The sequence below is a fragment of the Oncorhynchus mykiss genome, chromosome 7, assembly GCF_013265735.2.
Source record: "Oncorhynchus mykiss isolate Arlee chromosome 7, USDA_OmykA_1.1, whole genome shotgun sequence".
NCBI lineage: Eukaryota > Metazoa > Chordata > Actinopteri > Salmoniformes > Salmonidae > Oncorhynchus > Oncorhynchus mykiss.
In genome coordinates, this window is record NC_048571.1 from 12104063 (window position 1) to 12119342 (window position 15280).

General features: G+C 44.8%; 1 protein-coding gene across 6 annotated transcripts in view; it reads left to right on the forward strand.

Annotated features, from left to right (window-relative positions):
* Nucleotides 1–14330, forward strand: part of LOC110528828 (tensin) — a 257225-nt gene extending 242895 nt beyond the window's left edge. For 5 of the 6 annotated variants that reach the window (XM_036982557.1, XM_036982560.1, XM_036982562.1 and 2 more), the window contains 15 exons: nucleotides 1296–1379; nucleotides 1910–2085; nucleotides 2494–2641; nucleotides 7164–7253; nucleotides 7586–7615; nucleotides 8223–8295; nucleotides 8411–9027; nucleotides 9231–9446; nucleotides 9600–9695; nucleotides 9784–9933; nucleotides 10182–10214; nucleotides 10723–10891; nucleotides 11074–11142; nucleotides 11268–11297; nucleotides 11461–14330. In XM_036982557.1, coding sequence (XP_036838452.1) covers nucleotides 1296–1379; nucleotides 1910–2085; nucleotides 2494–2641; nucleotides 7164–7253; nucleotides 7586–7615; nucleotides 8223–8295; nucleotides 8411–9027; nucleotides 9231–9446; nucleotides 9600–9695; nucleotides 9784–9933; nucleotides 10182–10214; nucleotides 10723–10891; nucleotides 11074–11142; nucleotides 11268–11297; nucleotides 11461–11590 — 2111 coding nt within the window. In that variant the 3' untranslated portion in view covers nucleotides 11591–14330. The remainder of the gene's footprint in view (nucleotides 1–1295; nucleotides 1380–1909; nucleotides 2086–2493; nucleotides 2642–7163; nucleotides 7254–7585; nucleotides 7616–8222; nucleotides 8296–8410; nucleotides 9028–9230; nucleotides 9447–9599; nucleotides 9696–9783; nucleotides 9934–10181; nucleotides 10215–10722; nucleotides 10892–11073; nucleotides 11143–11267; nucleotides 11298–11460) is intronic. The other variant, XM_036982561.1, reaches the window with a different exon arrangement.
* Nucleotides 14331–15280: the final 950 nt, after the last annotated feature.

Genomic DNA, 15280 nt, shown 5'->3' on the forward strand with positions numbered 1-15280 from the left:
AATAGAAGCTACTGTTTACATGTACTCTAATATATCTAATTATATATTGGAAATAGAAGCTACTGTTTACATGTACTCTAATATATCTAATTATATATTGGAAATATAAGCTACTGTTTACATGTACTCTAATATATCTAATTCTATATTGGAAATAGAAGCTACTGTTTACATGTACTCTAATATATCTAGTTCTATATTGGAAATAGAAGCTACTGTTTACATGTACTCTAATATATCTAATTCTATATTGGAAATAGAAGCTACTGTTTACATGTACTCTAATATATCTAATTATATATTGGAAATATAAGCTACTGTTTACATGTACTCTAATATATATAATTCTATATTGGAAATAGAAGCTACTGTTTACATGTACTCTAATATATCTAGTTCTATATTGGAAATAGAAGCTACTGTTTACATGTACTCTAATATATCTAATTCTATATTGGAAATATAAGCTACTGTTTACATGTACTCTAATATATCTAATTCTATATTGGAAATAGAAGCTACTGTTTCATGTCCCCAGCTTTGTCTGACCTTGGTAATAGGTGGAATCATCATGGCATTGAGCTAGCTAGATAGTAACTCTTTGTTGTGCAGGACAGATATGGTCTGAAAACCTACAGTGAGCTCAGAGCTGTGTCCTACAGCGAGGGGAGAGTTGGACACCATGGAGATGAGATTTAAGGTGGTAAGAATAGACATGCTGGTTGAGTTCTCAGCTACCATGCATTTTCCACATTCACGTCCCGCCACGTGTGGAAGCGTATGGTATGGTTCTCACAGATGCCACCAAGTGGGCTTATTTGGTAGTTGCCTTTGTCTTTCTACCGCAGATGTTGACTTGGTGTTTGGTATTTTATTAGGATCCCCATTAGCTGTTGTGAAAGCAGCAGCTAGTCTTCCCGCGGTCCACACAGAACAGGAAACATGTCCTAACACTAATGTATGGTGAAGCAGTGTTTCCCTAATCCGTTTCTGGGGGATTCCAGAATGTGCACATTTTGGTTCTATCCCTGCTCTAATTTCTGTCATCTCTCATTTTAACTTCCATCTTTATTCTGTTTGTTTAATGACTTCACAGAATAAAACGTTCATTTTCCTTTATTCATTTTTTCTCTCTGTCTTTTTCTGTTTCTGTCTCTTGTTCTGTCCATCCATTCCTCTGCTCTGTTGGACCACCCTTCACGCCGTTGCATCTGCCCCTGCACCTCCTTCCTCCTCCTTCTCTTCCTCCTCCACCTCCTCCTCTGCCTCCTATCCATGACCCCCACTGTGAGCAGAGTACAACGCTCGTATTCAGGGCATCAACGAAAGCATTTCCACTACGCCACAATCTGACCGCCATCGCTCTTATTCTTTCTCTGGTTTGTCCTCTCTCTCTCTCTCTCTCTACTCTCTCTCTCTCTCTCTCTCTCTCTCTCTAATCTCTCTCTCTCTCTCTCTCTCTCTCTCTCTCTCTACTCTCTCTCTCTCTCTCCCCCCTCTCTCTCACTCTCTACTCTCTCTCTCTCTCTACTCTCTCTCTCTCTCTCTCTCTCTCTCTCTCTCTCTCTCTCTCTCTACTCTCTCTCTCTCTCTCTCTCTCTACTCTCTCTCTCTCTCTCTCTCCCCCCCTCTCTCTCTCTCTCTCTCTCTCTCTCTCCCTCTCTCTCTCTCTTCCCCCCCCCCCCCTCTCTCTCTCTCTCGTGACAACATTCCTCTTAAAATAAGCAAATCACTTATTTTAAGTTTGGAATGATGTATGAAACCTGGAATATACAGTGTAGACACACTCTGAAACTTATTTCCAGATCCATATTTTAGATCCCCACTAAAGTGATTGTGCTTCCTAAATACATTCCTGAAACTGAAGGAAAGCCTTTGGGAATTCCTGACGCTGTTGTTGGCGTTCCAGGGATGCGTTCCCGTGGGTTGACGCCGGAGGAGGCTAAGGAGACCGTCCGCCGTCGGACCACTAGCGAGGGGCACTACCACAACGAGGACCCTCCAGCCCACACGGGGGTGCCGGTGCGCTCCCCTGTCCACTCGTCAGACTTCCACATCCTCAACCCTGGAGGAAGACCCAGAGAGGTAGAGTACATACCCCTGTCCAGCCACAGGCAGCAAGCTCTCTCTCTCTCTAGTCTTTATCAGCTTAAAATGGTCTTCCATTCATTGAATAGTTCATTGTTTCACTGTGAGAGTAACCATGTCTGTTGTGTGTGTGTGTGTGTGTGTGTGTGTGTGTGTGTGTGTGTGTGTGTGTGTGTGTCTATGTGGACTTTGTGTTGGTGTGTGTGCATTTGTAATGTGTCGCTATCTCTGTCCGTATTTGTATCTGTGTGTTATTTTCTGTCTGTGCCTGTTTGCATTACCTCTATGTGTGTATTGTCCTTGTCCGTGTGTATTTTCTGGCTCCTTCTGTGTATGTGGGTGGGCGTGTGTTGTGTGTGTGTGTGTGTGTGTGTGTTGCGTGTGTGCTGTGTCCCCTCCTTCCAGGGCCCCATGCACAGCTACCGCGAGGCGTATGGGGATGATGATGCTGACGGTCGGGCTGCTGTCAGTCCTATGTTCAGCAGTGGTGGTGAGGCCCACCCCCTGACCCCTGCCTTCCCTGTCTCACCTCAGACCCCTTACTTCAACATGTGTAAGTTCACCTCCCTGCAGACAGAGGGCGCCAGTAGACCTTACTGTCATAAACGTTAAGTATGTAGTATCTTTCGTACTTGCAGTTGCAGCCTAAAGTGATGCACAATAAGTGGTTGTAGAAGGGGGCCCAGTTCCAATGCTTTTAAGATGCGTCCTTCTTTACTGCCTTCTTATAAGGGAGGAACGATGCGTTCTGACATTATTTGGACAGGGCCAGAGAAAGTCACTGCTGTTACTGTAATCTTCAATTGTTGGTGTTTTGATTGGGACTAATCGGTGGTGGTGGGTTTCCTAAATGAATTCAATAACACCTTTCTTTCTCTTGTAGAGATGATTCAGTGTAAACTAATACTAATTCCCTCTGTGAAAGAAATGATGAGAGAGACTGGGAATAAAACTGAAAAATGACATTTTAATCATTTAGCATGCACACTTATCCAGAGCGACTTACAGTAGTGAATGCATACATCATTTAACTTTTTCATACGGTCCCTCTGTGGGAGTCAAACCCACAACCCTGCCAAGTTACATGCTCTATCAACTGAGCCACACAGGAATAGATAGAAGATAATAATGTATTGTAGTTTCATCACTTAACCTATGACCTATAAATCATGTCAGGTTAGACAGTAGATTGCTTCTTGGCACCGTAGAGATACCATAGAGATAAATACTTTATCTATCTGTATTTATCTTAATGCTTGACACATGATCATTTCAATAGACAGACTGCTTTTGGACTTATTTGGGACCAAGCAGGTTTAGGGCTCCCTATTCCTGCAGTGGTCACCGCCACACTGTAGTTGAAGTAAGGACCCGCTTTGGGCCCCCAGATACCCCCCTCCATCTACCCCCTTTACCCTGCCCCACTACCCCTGCTCTGGCCCCTGCCTGCCCTCTCTGGAGGCACTATCTTTGAAACAGACAGACAAAGAATTGATGTGGGATTCTTTGGTAAGTGGAAGATGCATGGAATCTTCAGATTACTGTGTCCAGTCCACCACGCCAACCCTGCCAAACTCTTTTCCTCCGCTGGAAAACTGATGGCATTTCAATTAACTTCATGAATTGACTGAATAATAAAAATGGATTGGACCCCAATCCTGGCATGTAGTCATTGTGTCTGTCTCCTTGGATATACAGTACTACTATGTAGTTACTAGATGTACTGTTCAGGATGCCATTGGTTCCCTCTCCGTGTCACCAGTCCCTCAGTGAACTGTTCTGTGTTGGTTTGTTTTCTGCATGCCATGTCCCAACTCTTGCATGGCCAAGGCACGTTGTACTGTGTCTCCATTCACCATCCTGGTTGTCCTATTGTTGTAGTTTGTTGGTTGTTTGGATCTGACACTATGTATTCTGTATGAATCAGCTCAGATCTTCGGTAGGCTAAACACTTACAGTTTGGTTTGGTCTCTCTCTTTCTCTCATTATCTATAATTTCTCTCTCTCTCTTTCTTTTTCCCTCTATCGCACTTTGTATCTATCTATCTCTTTCTCGCTCTCACTCTCTCTTTCTCTCTCTCTCTGTTTCTCTCGCTCTGTTTCTCTCGCTCTGTTTCTCTGTTTCTCTCACTCTCTCGCTCTGTTCCTCTTGCTCTGTTTCTCTCGCTCTCTCGCTCTGTTTCTCTCGCTCTCGCTCTCTAATTTTTCTCTCTCTCTTTCTTTCTCCCTATATTGCACTTTCTATCTATCTATCTCTTTCTCGCTCTCACTCTTTCTCGCTCTCGCTCGCTCTCTCTCTCTTTCCGTTTCTCTCTCTCTCTCTGTTTCTCTCGCTCTCTTGCTCTGTTTCTCTCGCTCTGTTTCTCTCGCTCTCCCTCTCTCTCTCTCTCTTTCTCTCGCTCTCTCTGTTTCTCGCTCTCTCTGTTTCTCACTCTCTCTCTCGCTCTGTTTCTCTCGCTCTCTCTTTCTCTCGCTCTCTCTCTCTCTGTTTCTCTCACTCTCTCTGTTTCTCTCGCTCTCTCTCTGTTTCTCTGTCTCGCTCTCTGTTTCTCTGTTTCTCTCTCTCTCTTTCTGTTTCTCTCACTCTGTTATTTTCGCTCTGTTTCTCTCACTCTCTCACTTTGTTTCTCTCTCACTCTCTCTCTCTCTCTCTGTTTCTCTCACTCTCTCTCTCTCGCTCTGTTTCTCTCTCTCGCTCTCTCTCTCTCGCTCTCTCTCTCTCTCTCTCTGTTTCTCTCACTCTCTCTCGCTCTCTTTCTCGCTCTCACTCTTTCTCGCTCTTGCTCGCTCTCTCTCTCTTTCCGTTTCTCTCTCTCTCTGTTTCTCTCGCTCTCTTGCTCTGTTTCTCTCGCTCTGTTTCTCTCGCTCTCCCTCTCTCTCTCTCTCTTTCTCTCGCTCTCTCTGTTTCTCGCTCTCTCTGTTTCTCACTCTCTCTCTCGCTCTGTTTCTCTCGCTCTCTCTTTCTCTCGCTCTCTCTCTGTTTCTCTCACTCTCTCTGTTTCTCTCGCTCTCTCTCTGTTTCTCTGTCTCGCTCTCTGTTTCTCTCGCTCTCTCTCTGTTTCTCTGTCTCGCTCTCTGTTTCTCTGTTTCTCTCTCTCTCTTTCTGTTTCTCTCACTCTGTTATTTTCGCTGAATAATAAAAATGGATTGGACCCCAATCCTGGCATGTAGTCATTGTGTCTGTCTCCTTGGATATACAGTACTACTATGTAGTTACTAGATGTACTGTTCAGGATGCCATTGGTTCCCTCTCCGTGTCACCAGTCCCTCAGTGAACTGTTCTGTGTTGGTTTGTTTTCTGCATGCCATGTCCCAACTCTTGCATGGCCAAGGCACGTTGTACTGTGTCTCCATTCACCATCCTGGTTGTCCTATTGTTGTAGTTTGTTGGTTGTTTGGATCTGACACTATGTATTCTGTATGAATCAGCTCAGATCTTCGGTAGGCTAAACACTTACAGTTTGGTTTGGTCTCTCTCTTTCTCTCATTATCTATAATTTCTCTCTCTCTCTTTCTTTTTCCCTCTATCGCACTTTGTATCTATCTATCTCTTTCTCGCTCTCACTCTCTCTTTCTCTCTCTCTCTGTTTCTCTCGCTCTGTTTCTCTCGCTCTGTTTCTCTGTTTCTCTCACTCTCTCGCTCTGTTCCTCTTGCTCTGTTTCTCTCGCTCTCTCGCTCTGTTTCTCTCGCTCTCGCTCTCTAATTTTTCTCTCTCTCTTTCTTTCTCCCTATATTGCACTTTCTATCTATCTATCTCTTTCTCGCTCTCACTCTTTCTCGCTCTCGCTCGCTCTCTCTCTCTTTCCGTTTCTCTCTCTCTCTCTGTTTCTCTCGCTCTCTTGCTCTGTTTCTCTCGCTCTGTTTCTCTCGCTCTCCCTCTCTCTCTCTCTCTTTCTCTCGCTCTCTCTGTTTCTCGCTCTCTCTGTTTCTCACTCTCTCTCTCGCTCTGTTTCTCTCGCTCTCTCTTTCTCTCGCTCTCTCTCTCTCTGTTTCTCTCACTCTCTCTGTTTCTCTCGCTCTCTCTCTGTTTCTCTGTCTCGCTCTCTGTTTCTCTGTTTCTCTCTCTCTCTTTCTGTTTCTCTCACTCTGTTATTTTCGCTCTGTTTCTCTCACTCTCTCACTTTGTTTCTCTCTCACTCTCTCTCTCTCTCTCTGTTTCTCTCACTCTCTCTCTCTCGCTCTGTTTCTCTCTCTCGCTCTCTCTCTCTCGCTCTCTCTCTCTCTCTCTCTGTTTCTCTCACTCTCTCTCGCTCTCTTTCTCGCTCTCACTCTTTCTCGCTCTTGCTCGCTCTCTCTCTCTTTCCGTTTCTCTCTCTCTCTGTTTCTCTCGCTCTCTTGCTCTGTTTCTCTCGCTCTGTTTCTCTCGCTCTCCCTCTCTCTCTCTCTCTTTCTCTCGCTCTCTCTGTTTCTCGCTCTCTCTGTTTCTCACTCTCTCTCTCGCTCTGTTTCTCTCGCTCTCTCTTTCTCTCGCTCTCTCTCTGTTTCTCTCACTCTCTCTGTTTCTCTCGCTCTCTCTCTGTTTCTCTGTCTCGCTCTCTGTTTCTCTCGCTCTCTCTCTGTTTCTCTGTCTCGCTCTCTGTTTCTCTGTTTCTCTCTCTCTCTTTCTGTTTCTCTCACTCTGTTATTTTCGCTCTGTTTCTCTCACTCTCTCACTTTGTTTCTCTCTCACTCTCTCTCTCTCTCTGTTTCTCTCACTCTCTCTCTCTCGCTCTGTTTCTCTCTCTCGCTCTCTCGCTCTCTCTCTCTCTCTCTCTCTCTCTCTCTCTCTCTCTCTCTCTCTCTCTCTCTCTCTGTTTCTCTCACTCTCTCTCTCTCGCTCTGTTTCTCTCACTCTCTCTCTCTGTTTCTCTCACTCTCTCTCTCTCGCTCTGTTTCTCTCGCTCTCTCTCTCTGTTTCTCTCGCTCTCTCTCTCTTTTTCTCTCGCTCTATCACTCTCTGTTTCTCTCTCTCTCTCTCTCTCTCTCTCTGTTTCTCTCTCTCTCTCTGTTTCTCTCTCCCGCTCTCTGTTTCTCTCGCGCTCTCTCTCTCTCTCTCTCTGTTTCTCTCTCTCTCTGTTTCCCTCTCTCTCTCTAGCCCGTTCTCCTCCAGGCTTGGCCAAAACCCCTCTCTCTGCTTTAGGACTGAAGCCCCACCATCCAGCAGACATTCTCCATGGTGGATCAGGTCAGAACACACACACACCCACACACACACACACACACACACACACACACACACACACACACACACACACACACACACACACACACTCACACACACACTCACACACACACACACACACACACACACTCCATTGTGGATCAGGTCAGAACACAAACACACACACAACCTTTTCCCATCTAGGTTCTTAGGTTCTTAGTTCCCTAATTGCTTCTACACACCTGCAAACTTTGGTCTCTTGCTTCTCTTTCAACGGTTTCCTCCTCCTCTTTTTCTCACCTCTCCCTCAATCACTGACTGTTTTCTTCTTCTACTTATTCTTTCTGTTCTGTCAGACTGTGAATCTGTAAGCGATGAGGAGCAAGGTAAGGGTGTTTCTATGGCAACATGTGGCACCAACCTCTCATCCCCGTCACACAGAGTACCCATAATCCTTTGTGTTCGGCCATGTTTGAAAACCCCTCGTTTTGACAGGAGGATCTTGTTATGGCGTCTCGGTTTTGCTCTACCTTCTGTTGTTTGCTTCTAGAGGAATAACACAGTCCCACTATACAGGCTGCAACTGCAAACATTCTGTTTTGATTGGCTATCAGTGGTTAAGTCCTGCCTCTTCTCGAATATCACTGGGTGCCCAATGCGTCCCAAAGTTTCTGAAACGTGAAGAAAAAGTTCAGGTTAAAGTAAGGAATTTGTTAAGGTGTGAGGTAAGGTTACAGTAGGTTAGGTATCAAATCTATATTTGGTTGTTAGCCTGTTGAGTGGGCCTGTTTAATGCCTTCACCTCTCAACTTTGCATCTGTGTTAATCCCACTTTGAGTCTCCCTCAGGATGTTTCTTTTCTTTTTGTACTGTTTTGGGAATGACCTCGCCAGGTTTCTGTCGGTCCCCCTCATAACAGCATCCCTTTCACTCCCTGTTTAGCCTGCCAATAACAGTGTAATAATAATATATGTGTGTGTGTTTTCACTACAGACGGCCGTGGTTATGGTGGACACCCCCTAAATGATCCTATATCTTCCAGTAGTCCCATCCACAGCCCAGACGGGTGAGTACTGTACTGTTCCTGGGGCACAGAGTTTGTATAACTCAGGGGAAACTCTTGAAATAAGAGGAATAAAGATAGTCCTAGGTTACAGCTCAGTGTTTCTCTCTCTCTGCAGCATGAGGATGACTTCCTCCATTCGGCTCCAGGCTGACTCCGGCTTCCCCTCCCACCCCTTGGAGAGTACCCAGCACACCCCCGTTCCGTCCTACAGCCCCCACTCCCCTGAGGGATCCCAGGTCAGCGTCGTGGGCCCCCTCCACACCGTCCCCGGAAGCCCCAACACACTCCACCGCACAGTGGCCACCAACACCCCACCAAGCCCCGCCCTCCAGCGCCGCCTGGCCAACCAGGCCAGCCCGGGTCTGGCTCGTCACCCCACACCGCCCAATGGAAACAGGGTGCAAGTCCCCGGCAGCCCTGTGATCCCCTCAAGAGGCTCCAGAACCGCCGCCGTCCCTGCTAGCCCTTTGATGGGGCGCCACCCGATGGCCAGTGGCCACACTACGCCCGATGACAGACAGGGGGCACCACCCACGCCCTCCTTCCCAGTGTCGCCCCAGCCGATGCTTCCAGAGAAGAGGCGGATGCCCAGTGGAGAGAGGTCCAATGTGGGGCTGTCGTATGGGACTCTGGATGGGAAGACCACCACACCCACCTTACCCAGTGGAGGCAGCACGCCCAGTGTGTCCACCTCTCACACCCTACCCGACCTCTCCAAATTCTCCATCTACGGTGAGAGAGGAGGTCCAATCCTAAATAGCATCTAGCCCTAGTCTCTGCCTAACTATTCAATCTATTCAGATCTAGCCAAGTGAGCGGTCATACTCAATCATGCACAGCAGAAACTGTACAGTCAATCAGTGCTTATTTTGATGGACGAAAGTCTCAGAATCATCCCTATTTCATTGCTTTGACCATTGTCACTACTTCTACAGACCAGAGTCCAGACATCAGGCTGAACGTGAAGTTTGTCCAGGACACGTCTAAGTTCTGGTACAAGCCAGACATCTCCAGAGAGCAGGCCATCAGTCTGCTGAGAGACAGGGAGCCAGGGGCCTTCGTCATCAGGGACAGCCACTCCTTCAGAGGGGCCTACGGCCTGGCCATGAAGGTGGCCTGCCCACCTCCCACCGCCCAGGCCAACAAGAAAGGTACAGTAGATCTTTAATCTTAGTCGCAGATCTAGGATCAGATCACCCTAACCCAAATCCCAACCTTAATCTTTAGGAGTGAAAGTGCAAAAATGGACCTTCGATCAGAGACCTTTGATTAAAGGATGTGTTTACGGTTTTGTTTTTTGGCAGTTGGTGACATCACAAGCGAGTTGGTGAGGCACTTCCTGATTGAGACGAGCCCCAGAGGCGTGCGTCTGAAGGGTTGTCCCAACGAACCCTACTTTGGTGAGTTCCAAACATGCATATTCAACAGAGAACTCATTCATTAGCCCTCCAGCAAGTAAGTAAACTTGCTAATCATGTGTGTGTGCAGGATGTCTGTCTGCCCTGGTGTACCAACACTCGATGACTCCTTTGGCCCTGCCCTGCAAGCTGATGATCCCCAGCAAAGATCCCAATGAGGAGGCCCTGGAGCTGGACACTCCCACTGACACAGTGGCCGAGCTGGTGAAACAAGGAGCAGGTGAGGACAAACTGCACCCTGCATTATTCAGCCCATTCTCTTTCAGTTGATCATCAATCCATTCCAAGCCTTCTATTACAACAATAGATACATATAACAACAAACGAATAATAATCGGCCAAATTCTGTTTTACTTTTACTACTGTAGTACCTATGTAATTACTATGCAGTTACACAAATACATAGTTTTCATGTACTACAGTGGTTTTGTTTCTCCTCTCATGCTCGGATACCCTGTTATGTTGCAGTAGCACAGCAACAAGTCCCCGAGGAGGCCCATGGTAAATACTGCACTGTGTTTTTTGGGTTCTATTTTGGCATTATTAACCCCCTTGTCCCCACACTACCCGATCTGATATTTCAGCTCTGCATGGTCACCACAGAAGCTTCCCTCTCACTACCATGCCTGCCTTAGTCACACCTTTGCTTGTCATGGTTGTCACTCAAACGAGTGAAGTGTGTTTCTATAACGCTGTTCTTTAGGTCTTATGCAGGGCAGCTGTTGTGAGGTTTGAAACATTGTCTTCTGGATTGGACGTGTGTTCTTTTCTCTTTGGTAGAGATAGCATGGCACTACCTACCGACAAATGCATGGAGTGAGCATTCTGATTGTAGAAGAAAGGAAACATATGGAGCCACTAATATACAGCCAGCTGTTGCCTCGATCTGTTTCTCAACACTTATCCACAAAATGTTCAAATGATTGCACTAATTGTTGGTAGTTGAACTCCTTCACTGTTTCATTTTCAACAGTGACTGATTTGCACCATTTTTTTTGTTCTCTCCCAGCATGCAATGTTCTTTACATCAGCTCTGTGGACATGGAGTCTCTGACCGGTCCTCAGGCCATTGCCAAGGCAATCAGCGAAACGGTGGCCGTCAATCCGTTGCCCGTGGCAACAACCGTCCACTTCAAAGTGTCGTCGCAGGGCATCACCCTCACGGATAGCCAGAGGAAGTGAGTAGTAACCATGGAAACAGCACCCTACACCCACAGTCAGATCCATAGAAATCTGTCGGTATTCAATCATTGATTCTGACTGATATACTAGCATGTCAAACTGTTTTACTTGTATTGAGCTAGCTTGGTGACAAACTCTGAGATTTCCAACACTAACTCTGAGTTTTCACCTGCCCTAGGGTCTTCTTCCGAAGGCACTACCCAATCAACACTGTCACCTACTGTGACATTGACCCCCAGGACAGGAAGTAAGTGTTTGAGACCAGATCTTTCTGCTGTGCTAAAGTAGTGAAAATAGTGCAAATGTAGCCTACATAGGGAAGATTTGTTGATTGTTCCTCCAAAATTAATTTGTCACATGTCATCTTCACAGGTGGAGCAAGGAAGGAGGTGGAACGGCAAAGTAGGTCTCACAACTCAAATCACTCTATTATACATAGAATAGGTCATTAACTAGATGGGACAAATAAGTCCCATGGTCCACATAGGCCTATAAATAACTACATCAAATCATGAACCATCTCCTATATATTCAAACCAGGCTTTTATTTCTCTTTAAACTTCAGACTGTTTGGTTTTGTGGCACGTAAACAAGGAAGCACAACGGACAACGTCAGCCACCTGTTTGCCGAGTTGGACCCCGACCAGCCTGCTTCAGCCATCGTCAACTTCGTCTCTAAAGTCATGAGGCGATGAAACCAACAAACCCCCGGCAGTCATTTTTTTGGTCTTCCATTTTTTTTTCTCATAATTTTGGATTGTGTTTCATTATTTTCCTCTGTTCTTTTTGTTGAGATATGTTCTCTTTGTTTTATTCTGCGAGATTTTATGTTTGAAGGACTTGGAGGTAATCCAAGATGGCGTCAGAGGAAGTTGTGGCTGGAGTGGTGACAGTGATAATGTGTCTCGAGCTGGTGGAGGAAGAAGGTGGAGGAGCTGTGTGCTAAACTAAGTATCAGTGGGAGAAAAGGACACTGACATTTATCAGGTTTTCGGATTGATTTACCAAAGGTAGCACTCAGAACAAGTATGTCATTATTAGACGGTCAGTTTAAGGCGTTGTAGGTTTTCTCCGTTTTTCTTTTTTACAACGGGACTGTTGAAATGAAACAGACAAAAACAGAAAGAATGCTTTCTTCTATAACTTGATTCTGTCTTCAGAAAAATAGTTTGCCTCAGTGGCTTCTTACTAAAGAATATTTAAGAAGACATTTTGCATGTTAGCTCGATCTTTAAGCTTGGTCCACTAAAGTCATTTGTGAACCCTCGAGTGGACATTTCCCAGGCCTGTTGTATGTTGTAAAGGGCTCAACAGCGAGAAAAATAAACTGTGCTCAACTTCACAGAGCAGATCAACCTTCTCATAAAACACATTGCTTATGTTAGGTCCAGACTTGACCAGTCGATCCTGGAGCGCACTGATTGATTTCAGATGTGGGAGATGGATTACTCTGGCCTGTGGAAAGGTAGCTGGTAAATCTACTGCTGTCACTCCTCCTGTCCACACGGTGGTGCCGATTATCCATGTTTGAACTCAATCCTGCTTTACTCAGACCTGTTGGCTGCTCACAGACACTGCTAATCAACACACTGGAAACAAACTCCAGGGACTGGTCCAAGCCCTGGGCCCTAGGCACTGTCCTGCATGTTTTAGTCCAACTGCACCCCCCTCCCTCTAAACATCACCAAAACGGCCATTCTACGCTGTGTTCTATGAAGACTTTAACCCTAAGACAAGAAAACAGAGGTTGTTTGCCTTGTTAGAGACTGCATGATATTATAAACCATTTTTGGACTCTACTAAAGAGTCCTAAAAAGAAAAAAGAACATGTAGACAGCCTTTTGTTGAAGTAGTTACTCGATGGTGAGATGCAATATTTTTTTAAATCTTGCAGCGGGGTTTCACTGTATCAAGCAAGGTTGTCTTTAATTTTTAAGCAAAAGGGAATTTATCCTCTCACCAGATCGCATCTACATACCTTTAGACAAACGTAGAGGTTGTCACACTGTGTGTAAATGCCTGCTTCTCAAACACACACCACTCACCCATCTTCCATAAGCTAAGGAAAAATGATATTGATATCAAATGTATATAGATATACTACTTTGAAAGGTGACATAGCTAAAAAAATATATATTTATTTTTGTTGCTTTGTTCCTCCATGATAACTCATATATACATATATTGTACAGTCTACATAAAGAAGATTACCTTAAGGATTGAGAAAAAACTACTTATTTTGGCTAATGATTTCAAAGTCGGGAGATTTTGAAAGGCTTTTGGATATATATGGTGTACATTACTCAGTACATGTATGTTTGTTCCAGCTCGTCACGTTTCTTCTTCTTCGCGTTCTCAGAGATTGAGGTTAGGCATGTATGGGATGAAAGCATATGATTTTTACAGGAAAAATGCATGGACAAAACCATCCGGGTGGTAGACCAACATAATGTTCAAGTTTGTCTTAAACGCTGCCATAATACAGCGAATAATATCAGTTACCTGGCAGATGTTGTTGCCAGTTTTAGGGTCAGCTCTTGAATATGGATTTACCATATTATGAAAAGATGAAATGTTCTTAAAAAAATGAAGTTTTTATAAGGGAAGCATGAGGACATTTAATTTAGAAGCCGACCTTAAATGCAATATGTAAACAGCAATGTGCAACCCATCATACCGACATTATGATTTGCCAAAGATTCTAACACATAACTTCTATGGTGTCTACATGTTTGGCTTTTTTCCAAGGAAATTGTGTTGCTAAGCCGAATGAATTCATAAATGTTCCTTCTGTTGCCAGTAAATATGCAGACCCACATACCACTAACACCACCATTATATATGAACTTCTCTATTCTCTCTCTCGTCCTCTCCATTGCAACGGAATGGAGTTGAGACTATTGTTAACCCGTTTAGAAATACCAAGCACTTACCAATGGAATACCACAACCATACAACAGATGCAGAGATGCAAACAATTACTTTATATCATTTCCTGTGAATATCAGTGTTGAAGGCAAAATGTTGTCTACAATTCTTCAAATCTCTTTTATTTGAGCTACTATGTCTAGCTATAGTCACCCCGATGTCCAAACCGTGGCCCTCTCACAAGTAACATGATTTATTTATTCTCCTTATTTATTCTTTATTTGCTGGTATGTTTTTTTTTTTAAGTCCTCAACATTTCAAGCTACATGACCCCGCGGCTGTCAGTCAGTGTTAACCAATGGAAATGGAATGTATTTTTGTGTGGAGGTGTGTGGAGGAGTTCAGTGTACAGACGGGACTTAAAGAGTGTGTGAATGTACTACTAAGGATGTACAGAAGGGTCTTGTGGTTTTTTTTCTTCATTTGCATTATACTGTCATGGCTTACCTGTTCCTGAGGAGAAAAAACAACATTAAAGCAATACAAATCTGTTACAGTAAAATATAAGGTTGTTTGAGCGTTCATTTTCTCACTCATTGTGTGTAGTCATCTTAACTGTGTCTCTATGGTAACACATCGCTTATGACCATAGCGTTATGTTTTGAATTGTATGATCTTTATGGCAATGACTACCTAGGTGTGCGTTCATAAATTCACTCTGAGTGCGCTCTGGGCATTCGTAAATACAGAGCGTTGTCAGATTGTCAGATTGAGTGTTTCGCTCTCGGAGTGTTTAGAGCGCACACTGGACGCTCTGGCCGAGGAGTAGCGTTGATCCGAGAGCGCTCTGACCACACAACGGCAGTCAAGCACTCAGGCTCGCTGGCTAAAGTTAGCTAGCATGCTAGCTACTTCCAGGCATAAATGAGAGAACACCTCACTCTGACCGTTACCCAGAGCGTTGGTGACTGTAACTGTGCTACTGGCAACAATGAATTAAGCTTTTTTGCTGATGTTTACTGACACCAGTCATATTCAACAGGTGTTGAGCGTTCGTAAATTCATAAATTATTCTGCGCTTTCAGACAAGAGTGCTCTGAAATTCTGAGTAGATTTTTTTTTTTTTTTTTTTCCTTTATTTAACCAGGCAAGTCAGTTAAGAACAAATTCTTATTTTCAATGACGGCCTGGGAACAGTGGGTTAACTGCCTGTTCAGGGGCAGAACGACAGATTTGTACCATGTCAGCTCGGGGGTTTGAACTCGCAACCTTCCGGTTACTAGTCCAACGCTCTAACCACTAGGCTACCCTGCCGCCCCATATACCCTGCCGCCCCAGATAGCCAGAGTGAATGTACGAACGCGCCCTAGATCAGTGTTTGCCAACTCCAGTACTCCCAACTCCAGTACTCCCGACAGTACAGATTGTTGTTGAGGCCCTGAACAAGCACACCTGATTCTACTTGTCAACTAATCATCAAGCCCTTGACAAGTTGAACCAGGTGTTTTTGTCCTGGT